At 39.7% G+C, this 9,718-nt stretch overlaps 1 protein-coding gene and 1 pseudogene across 2 annotated transcripts; one reads left to right on the top strand and one right to left on the bottom strand.

Moving 5' to 3' along the window:
- Positions 1 to 496: 496 nt before the first annotated feature.
- LOC120057457 lies at positions 497 to 4,047 on the bottom strand (annotated as a pseudogene).
- Positions 4,048 to 4,408: 361 nt separating this feature from the next.
- On the top strand, positions 4,409 to 9,620 carry LOC120057061 (E3 ubiquitin-protein ligase RBBP6-like). 2 transcript variants are annotated; one of them, XM_039005444.1, is made up of 5 exons: positions 4,409 to 4,717; positions 4,946 to 5,276; positions 5,473 to 5,603; positions 5,788 to 5,833; positions 5,953 to 9,620. In XM_039005444.1, the coding sequence occupies exons 1-5, from the start codon at positions 4,479 to 4,481 to the stop codon at positions 9,073 to 9,075; spliced, it is 3,870 nt and encodes a 1,289-aa protein (XP_038861372.1). In that variant the 5' UTR covers positions 4,409 to 4,478; the 3' UTR covers positions 9,076 to 9,620. The 2 variants fall into 2 exon arrangements, with proteins under 2 accessions (XP_038861372.1, XP_038861371.1); XM_039005443.1 differs by having other exon boundaries at positions 4,943 to 5,276.
- Positions 9,621 to 9,718: the final 98 nt, after the last annotated feature.

Here is a 9,718-nt window from a genome sequence, read left to right as displayed (position 1 = left end):
GTAACATAAATTATCAAAAATGTTTTATATATATTTGTATGCACTGTTAAGAGTAAGACAAGCATTTTGCTTCACCCACTATAACATCTGCTAAACTGTGTACGCGTCCAATAAACTTCGATTTGATTTGAGAAAATGGGAAAATAATACAAGAAAAGCACGGATGCTGTTTTATCGTAGAAATTATGGATGGGTAGTTAATTCCCAAAAGTACAACATAATGAAATGTTAGAATTATTTGAATCAAAAGCATTTTTATCAAACGATTCTTGAAATGTTTCTGAGTTATTGTTCAAAACTTTCAGTTTAAGGTCCACAGTATTGTCTTTACTAAAACAATTTGGTCTTTGTTGTAAAACCATCAAAGCAAAGGCCTTTTGATCAAGCATAATGTAAGATATATTGTAGACAATCATCAACTATTGATTCAGTAAGATAATCAAGATCAAAAGGTAAGACTTTCTAACACTGATTTGACTGTCAAGTGTCATATGTTTCAGTCTCTCCCCACATCGTGGGTGTCCTTGGGTCGGTCGATGCGGTAGACGAACTCGGCAGGCATGAAGTATCCCAGGTATTCCACGGTGTCAGGAGTGGTGTCTATGTAGTAGTGGCCACCAGCTGAAGCAGTGAGTGTGCTTCACACGTAGGTCCAAACCCTGGATAGACAATAAAAACCCAGTCAGTAAAAAGTCTATACTCATGGTCTGGCAGATGAGAGGTGCGCGTACCTCAAAGTGTTTCGGCCACTTGTTCACATCGTCGTTGGAGTTGAGTGGGCAGGCTGAGAACTCCCTTGGCTATGCACAGGAGGGCACCAGAAAGACAAGAAATGGTAATGCTCTCTTTGGCTGCATTTGAACAGGCAGCCCAATTCCGATCTTTTTTTCACTAATTGGTGTTTTGACCAATCAGATCACCTCTAAAAAAGAGCTGATGTAAAAAGATCTGATGGGATTGGTCAAAAGACCAATTAGTGGGAAAAATATCAGAATTGGGCTCCCTGTCTAAGCAGCCTTTGAGGTCTCAGTAATAAGGGCTACATAAGTTCTGACTGTTGGTGTCCATTGATATGGTTTGGCAACAAACATATTAAGTCATGGAAATTAGATAGAGAAAGCAATAAGCATGCATTGGGTGTCACGTTCCTGACCTTGTTTTACTTTTGTATAGTTGTGTTTAGTGGGTCAGGACGTGAGCTGGGTGGGCAGTCTGTGTTGTTTGTTCTATGTTAAGTGTCAGGTTTAATTGACCTTGTATGGCTCTCAATCAGAGGCAGGTGTTTTACGTTTTCCTCTGATTGAGAACCATATATAGGTAGGTTGTTTCACATTGTTTGTTGTGGGTGGTTGTCTTCCGTGTCTGTATGTCTACCACACGGGACTGTTTCGTTTGTCGTTCGTGTATGTAGTCTGTTCCTGTTCGTGCGTTCTTCGTAGTTTGTAAGTTCTCAAGTCAGGTCTGTCTACATCGTTTATTTGTTTTGTAGTCTGTTATAGTATTTTCGTGTTTCGTCTTACTTTAATAAACTTCATTATGTCATATAACAACGCTGCGCTTTGGTCCAATCCCTACTCCTCCTCTTCGGACGAAGAGGAGGAGAACGACCGTTACATTGGGCCTTGAAACCACAACACCATGTCACAGAATCCTGTCAACACAAATATCTGCATGTTTTATCTTTTGACCATGATGTGGATCTTGGCCTTCCCTTTCTGGATGAAGAAGGTGCCTCTGAGAGCCAGGCTTTTATCAGGACAGTGCTCCTCCATGGACTTCCTAAGAACACCCACAAGGCACCCACCTGTTCTCCTTTTGGCTCTCACCTCTATGACCTGACCGTGACAGAAACATTTTAAATAATTTTCAGCACTGATTATGCAACCAGTTTAGAGTCTCCTGTTAAATATTTGTTGACCTAAAGTAAACCTTTGGGAGCAAACATAGACAGGGAGGTCTTAGTTCATGTAAACATCATTTCAATGATGATCCTAAAGGGCACTTTGTTTATGTCAATGCATAACCAGAGGCAGGTTTTATTCACCAGGAACACATATAATGATTCATACACAATGATTAAGCACAATTTAAATTATAGTGAGGCATAAAATCTCACTTGGTTTTTAAATTGATATGAACATAATTATAATAGTTATAATTCCAAGTATCAAAATAATCTACACAGTATTCATCACATTATCTTACCAACCACACCATCCATCTCTTACATTTCCAGGCTTCCCCTCACATGTATATAGGTTTTCCAGCAGTCCGAAGTCACAGTCTGAAAATGTATCACTGTTTTTCTCCAGTAGGCACTGCCAATCAGCTGGATTGATGGAGGAAAACCAGCTGCTATTCACTGCAGGCCTTCACTCAGCTTCAGTGAGCCCCAGAGGCATCGTGTAGTGTGATGATAATTAAAATGAGATAAGACTCAACTTATTGACTAATAATAAAACAAACTGTCTTCAACTAAGTTGTGTCTAATTTAAGCGTCCAATGTGTTGGTACCATAATGTATCCTATCCTCCCAAAGTTTGCAATTGAAATGGGCAACTTCAGGAAGTCTTTCTATTCACGTAATCATAATAAGTCTGACAAAGTACTGCATGAATATATCAAGACAATGGGGAAATTATTTTGGCAACTAACAAACCTCTGCATTCATTCCAACATTTCTGGAGGATACAGCTCCTGCACCAAGAATGAATGCTCCAGGTAGCTCCATTTCCTTTCATACAGTGTTCATGTTGTACTCCTTGAGGGGAGAAATAAGAATTTATATTGGACCAATTGTAATAGCATTAATCTCATATCACTTTATCAGGGGGACCAAATATGGCACTCCCCCCACATCTGTAATGTGTGGTTTTCCACACAACCCTGTTGATAGGTAAAATAAATATTGCGGTAGAGATGGTAACAAAGTATCACTGCATAATATTGGCCACTAATTTGTAGTTTATAAGTGTGTGTATATATGTAGCTTATAAGGCCTTTATTATGTCTTATTAGCCATATATATATTAGCCCTTAAGTGTTTTCTTATTGAAACGTTATAAGTCATGTATAACTGGACAATCCTTAATAACCTCACTGTTAGTTATAATAAAAGCATATTAATAGTTAATTAAGAGCAAGTTACACAAGAAACAGACGCTTAGTAAGCTATCTCAATGTGGGACTAATAAGGGCATATTACCTCGATATGTGTTCCTTATTCTAAAGTCTGACCATATTTTTACTTGCATAAACAGCAGAACTTCAATATAAAGTACCAGTCAAAAGTTTGGAGACACCTACTCATTCAAGGGTTTTTCTTTATTTTTACTATTTTCTACATTGTAGAATAATAGTGAAGACATCAAAACAAGGAAATAACACATATGCAATCAGTGTGTTAAACAAATTAAAATATATTTTATATTTGAGATTCTTTAAAGTAGCCACCCTTTGCCTTGATGACAGATTTGCACACTTTGAAGTTTATGGAAATGTGAAAGGAATGTAGTAGAATATAACCCAATAGATCTGGTAAAAGATAATACAAAGAAAAAAAAAATCTTTGAAAAATAGAAGAGAAAGGCCATAATGTATTTTTCCAGCCCAGGTGCAATTTAGATTTTGGCCACTAGATGGCATCAGTGTACGTGCAAAGTGTTAGAATGATCCAATGAACCATTGCATTTCTGTTCAACCGTTTGTATCAAGACTGCCCGAATGTGCCTAATTTGTTTATTAATAACTTTCATGTTCAAAATTGTGCACTCTCCTCAAACAATAGCATGGTATTCTAGAATAAACGGGTCTTGAGTGAGGTCTGTCAGCAAAATTGTTCTTCAGCCCTCGCTGCAACACTGTAGTGGCAAGAGGAGGAAAGGAAGATTTGAATCAGACAGACAGTTCAATATCGGTTAAAACCAAGTGTTCAGCAAATCCATGCATACACTAAGTCGCAATTTCCTAAATATGTTTTACGTCACACAATTCCTTCAATTTTGGGACAGGTAATAGCAACTGTTCAGTCTTGCAGACGTCTGCCATTCTGTATCCTGTAGGAATCACAAGCCTCGAGCGACTGAAGATCACAGATTGGTCATCGCCCAATGGTCGCGTTGGTGATCTGCATAAAACGTTGGGAAATGCTGGTATTTTTCATCGCCTTTCACGTCAAGTTCGCGCCGCCCAACGGAAAACCGCCCAATCTGCTTCTCACCGCTTTCACAAGCCTCAATAATGAATGGGAAGTGGTGTTTCACCGCGCGGCACCGCGTGCTAGTGTCCACGAGCCGTGCAGCGCAAAGTCAATTAAGAACTCCTAGAAAAACCTTGGTTGGCCCACAAATATTCTCTGACGTTACGTAACGACGTCTGCTCGTCTCACTTCCTGGTTGACTGTGTGAATTTGTCCAAACATGACCGCGTGTGCTGTGTACAGGTAGAATAGATACAAGGTGTACCTCTTTTTGTACCTCATGGCTTCTGTCAGGGACCTGCAAGCTCAACGAGTTGAAAATAATAATACACGCACTCTGTTGAACTCAGAAGGCGTTTATGAAGCAGCAGAAGATAATTCATCCCAGCTCATTCTGGAGAACCCCGATCCTGATATCGTCAAAACAATCTCACATTATTTCGAGGCTGCTCTCAGTGGGCAGAAATATGTGTTATCCCATCCCGTCACAGACCATGGCACTGAGTCTTCAGCAGACAGGTAAGCACACATGGAAAGATGAACCCAGATAAATTGGTTAAAAGTCAGTGCAGTGCCCTCAGCAATGCTTCTACATAAATGTGTGAAGCATTAAGAATATATTCCTATAGCTAGCTTATTACAACAATGTCAAGAAAAATGTATTTGAATTAACATTGCAATTAACACAACCAAAAGTGTGAACATTGCAATGCTTGTCTTTGCCTTTTCTCACACATATATCAGTAGGGATTCAGGGGACAGCCTGTTCATAACTCAAGTGCCAGTGTCTGAGGTGGTGAGGTCTGTGAGAAGATGTCACTCAAAGGAGAGGTCAGAGTTCACATGTACCATAGAATCAGAGGAGGAGAGCGGGGAGGAAGATGGACCTGCCACTCCCCAAAGGAAGCAGCAGGTCTCACATGCAATGAAACATCACAAGAGGAAAGCAGAGAAGCATGGCCTGAAAAAGTACTCCTTTCCCTTCCTGGGGAGCGTTTACAGAAGTAAACCCCTATCTAGTCGAGAGAGGACTTACAGAAACACACACCTACCACTATTAAAGAGTGTGACCTTCTCGGTAAGTAGGCAGCACTTCTTGAGTCAAATTCGTATTGTAAAAAAAGATCTGTCATAAAATAAAACAAAGTCCAGCTTCTGATACTTATCATTTGGATCATATATAGGCCTAATGTATTCATGGGTAACTAATGTGTCATATGCTTCTAAATGTCTTCTCAGTCTCACTGACATTTAATCCCTTTTGTTTCCAATAGAGTAAGGCAATTGGAGGCTTTTTTAGATGCGTCAAAACACTGAAGAAGTTCTCTAAAGGAAAAGCGACTTTAGCCTCAGCTTTACCAAACAGATATCTGGATGAGGAAGGTGAACTGTCTCCACTGTCAGAGTAAGTTTTCTACAGCTCTAAAATTTTAAATAAGAAAAGGTTGTAATTGCTGGAGATGGTCAGTGCTCTTAATGTAGATTTGAGCTATGAAACGGGGCAGAACACATTTCTTCCTTTGAGCTTCTTTATAATGATTGTATATTTCTGAGGTGTATAATGCTGTTTTTTTTCAATGGACCTACAGACAGGAGGTGGAATCTGAAGGTAGTGATGATGACATCAGAGTGGTGGTGAGTATGACCAAATAATCTTACATTTTATCTAGGCTCTTTTTCTCATTGCATCATGAGTCAATGATTTGCTATTTCAAGTCTGGCAGTACATTTATCAAAACATTTCTTTCTTACAGGAAAATACACTTTTAATGCCATTCCTGAAAAAGAAAAATAGGCAAACTTGGTGTCATCCATCATCTGAAGCTGAAAAGCAATGCAGAAAGTTTTCATCTGTAAGCAAATACTTCACCAAAGACTCCACATCAGTAAGCAAAGACTCCACCGCCAAGACAAAGAAACGGAGCACAAAGAAAACACAACACCTCCCTCATGTTAAACAAACTCTTTCCTTGGTTTCCAAAATGATTAAAGACACACCATCAAAGCGGAGTTTTGCTGGTTCACGGCGAATCGTACCTGAGAAATGTAACATGGCAGAAAAAGAGACTAACCCAGAGTCAATGAGTTGCGTTAGGAGATGTTCATCTGGTAGGAGTTTGGTCCGCAATGAAACAGAAGAACCTGGGATACATTTAGCTGACAATACAGATGGACATGAAGAGAACGACAACATGGACATTTCATTGACAGAATGGAAGACAATGCTGAATATCGGATTTGTCAGTGAGGAAGTAGAGGGGACTAGAATAGACCAGGCAGTGGACATAACGAGTTCACCTATTAATGAAGTGCAGGAAAGTGAAGGAAGCTGTTTGGAGAGGACCCAAGTGGGCAGAGCCATGACCCCCAGTGTGACTGGGCAGAGCCCTGATCGTGACCATCAGAACCAGACAAGAGAAACAGAGGCTGATCCTGGAACTAAAGGTCACAACCCCCCTTCAACAGAACCAGAGCTCACAGATGACTGTACAAATGTTGATGTTGGGGGAGATTATGAACAGAAGGGAAAGAAGAGGAAGAAAAAGAACAGGAAAAGAGAGGGAGGAGATGGTGAAAGTATAGAGGAGCGAGTTGGGCAGCCTCCATGCCAAGAGGCTCCAGATTATCAGGAACTAGTCACCTGTGTGAGTACAAGCACCATACAGGGAGGAGAGGCTACTGAGAGAACCCAGGATAACAAGGCAGAGCATTCTGTTTCCGCGTCTGGTGAAATGATTATGCCACAGAAAAAGAAGAGAAAAAAGGAGAGGAGGAGGGATTCACCATGCCATGCTGATACAGATATAGGCCTAAAACAGGAAGAGAACCCCAAGCTATCATCCCATGCTGGAGGTGGTGCTATAGTTCAGACCGAAGACATAGAACTGAAGAAAATGAAGAAAAAGTATAAGAATTCCACAGCACATGCCATCCTGGAGGAAGGACCAGAAAAAGGACATTTTCCAAATTTGAGTTTGGAATCACAGTTAGATGAGGTAATAGGACCCCAAAAGGGAACAAACATTTCAACCCTCCCTGAAGATACTGTCACAAACCTACAGGTAAATGCTACTGATATAAGACAGAAAACAATTGAGTGCTCTATAGTCCAACTTACTAAATTGGTAGCCCAGAGAAAGAAGCATAAAACCATGGCACCAATAGACAATTCTTTGGCACAGAGTGACGGCACAATTTATTTTAGGAAAAAGAAAAAGGCAAAGAAAGATGGGGATTCCTGCAGCAATGAAATGGTGGGAAATTATACTGAAATTCCTCTGACTACAAGTATTTTATCTCAATCTGGTCAAATCAATACACTGGAGAAGAAAAAACGCAAACGAGATAAGAAACAGAATTCTGACATTCATGAAGATTCTGAGGCCAGACCCAAAGAGAATGTTGTGAGCCATGAGAGGTCTGAAGACAAGGTCACGGAGAAGAAGAGGAAAAAGAAGAAGAGGAGGAAATCTTCAACTGACGATGGCGCCGTTGTTCAACAACAAGAGGATAATATTCAAAAATTCCATATCACCCTCAAGAGTTCTGTGTCTGAATCCAATGACACTGTGCCACCAAGAAAAAAGCGGAAGAAAGATAGGGATTTAGTAGCTCCTTTGAGCACAGAGGAGAGACATCAAAAGGACAGCATACCACCTGAAACAGATGAGATCACTAGCCCAAGAAAGATGAAGAAGAAAAAGCGAGATGGGTCTAAAGACACTTGTTCTGTCATACACAAGGATACAGCAGCTCCACTGGAAAAAGAGAGTATTGGCATATCTTTGGAGGGGTGTGAGAGGTCTGCTTTGACTCCAGATGACACAGTTTCTCAGAGAAAAACTAAGAAAAATAAGAATTCCCTCACCAAACATGATCCTGAGGGAAGACTGAAAAATGATGCAACTAAAATATCTCAGAGGATGAGCGCAACTGTAAAAAATTCTAGACCAGAAGAGAAAAAAGAGATAGATACAACTGAAGTGAGACTTGAAGCTGAAAGTGCCTTTATATCCTTAGAGAGAAAGAGGAAAAAGACAAAGAGGTGGAAATCCACTGATTACGAAGTACCAGCGGTAGGACATCAAGATAATGATTACACTGCAATATTAATTGAAACGACCCAGAGTTCTATGACCCAATACACAGAAACAGAGTCACAGAAGAAGAAGAAGAAAATAAATGATAACACTGCAATGCTAATTGAAACGACCCAGAGTTCTATGACCCAATACACAGAAACAGAGTCACAGAAGAAGAAGAAGAAGAAAATAAATGATAACACTGCAATGCTAATTGAAACGACCCAGAGTTCTATGACCCAATACACAGAAACAGAGTCACAGAAGAAGAAGAAGAAGAAAAGAAATGATAACACTGCAATGCTAATTGAAACGACCCAGAGTTCTATGACCCAATACACAGAAACAGAGTCACAGAAGAAGAAGAAGAAAATAAATGATAACACTGCAATGCTAATTGAAACGACCCAGAGTTCTATGACCCAATACACAGAAACAGAGTCACAGAAGAAGAAGAAGAAAATAAATGATAACACTGCAATGCTAATTGAAACGACCCAGAGTTCTATGACCCAATACACAGAAACAGAGTCACAGAAGAAGAAGAAGAAAATAAATAGAAAAACTAACAAGGAATCAGTTGCCCCGAAGCACACAGATGGAAGACAGACCGGGGAGATGTCAGAGGCGACGTCAGACTGTCTGCCTTTACCACAGATTAATCCTGATCCTGTATCAATCTCCCATGAACTGGTTTCATCAGCAGAGAAGAAGAAGAAGAAGAAGAAAAAGAAGAAGCATGGAAAAGATGCAAATCAGGATTACCTCGCAACGAACACATTGACTCAGTGGTGATGACATGAAGCATGCCATCTGAATAAAACAACCCATAGCTTGGAGAGGATTTTTGATGGGTGGCCTTTGGTTATAAGGGAAAATACTTTATTGTTTATTGTACACCACCTCTATGATGGTTGTTCTTCCACTCTTTAGAGACACTTGTATGCGCATTCAGATGATAAATGTGCATGCATAGGCTAGTCAGATAAACTGAACGTTTTCAGTGTAAGTGACATGTTTATAACTTGGATTCGAATGTCATGATGTTTCATTAGTCCTACTACATATAATGTATGCCAGTGCTGCATGAGAAAGTGGTTAATGTGTACATTTGACAAGATTTGTTTCTTGTTCAGTTTTGAAATAGATTACATTTCTAATGTAATTCCCTTCAGTAAGGGACATTGCTGCAATATCCTTTGTGTGCAGTGCATCATATGAAGGCCTAGTCTAAACATTGTCTCCACAACCATTATAGTAATACTTTTTATATTGGCTCCAAACAAGTGTATTTGTAAGTATGACTGTCTATTGAAGGATGCACAATAAATGTACAGTTTATCAATGTTTTATTGTAAGACTAATGTGTTATTGATTAGCAGCACTGCATTCATAGAATTAGATCAGTTCAGGCAAATATTGTCCAGACAGATATATA

The sequence above is a fragment of the Salvelinus namaycush genome, chromosome 12 (genome assembly GCF_016432855.1).
Source record: "Salvelinus namaycush isolate Seneca chromosome 12, SaNama_1.0, whole genome shotgun sequence".
In the NCBI taxonomy this organism is placed as follows: domain Eukaryota; kingdom Metazoa; phylum Chordata; class Actinopteri; order Salmoniformes; family Salmonidae; genus Salvelinus; species Salvelinus namaycush.
Note: the sequence above shows the minus strand (reverse complement) of the source record. Positions and strands in the feature narration are given on the sequence as shown.

Bases quoted from the DNA above. Each gene is read 5' to 3' on its own strand.
- LOC120057061 (XM_039005443.1), top strand. From the start codon at position 4,479: ATGGCTTCTGTCAGGGACCTGCAAGCTCAACGAGTTGAAAATAATAAT. The intron at 5,277-5,472 runs GTAAGTAGGCAG...TGTTTCCAATAG, and splicing joins TAAAGAGTGTGACCTTCTCG to AGTAAGGCAATTGGAGGCTT. The intron at 5,604-5,787 runs GTAAGTTTTCTA...ATGGACCTACAG, and splicing joins GAACTGTCTCCACTGTCAGA to ACAGGAGGTGGAATCTGAAG.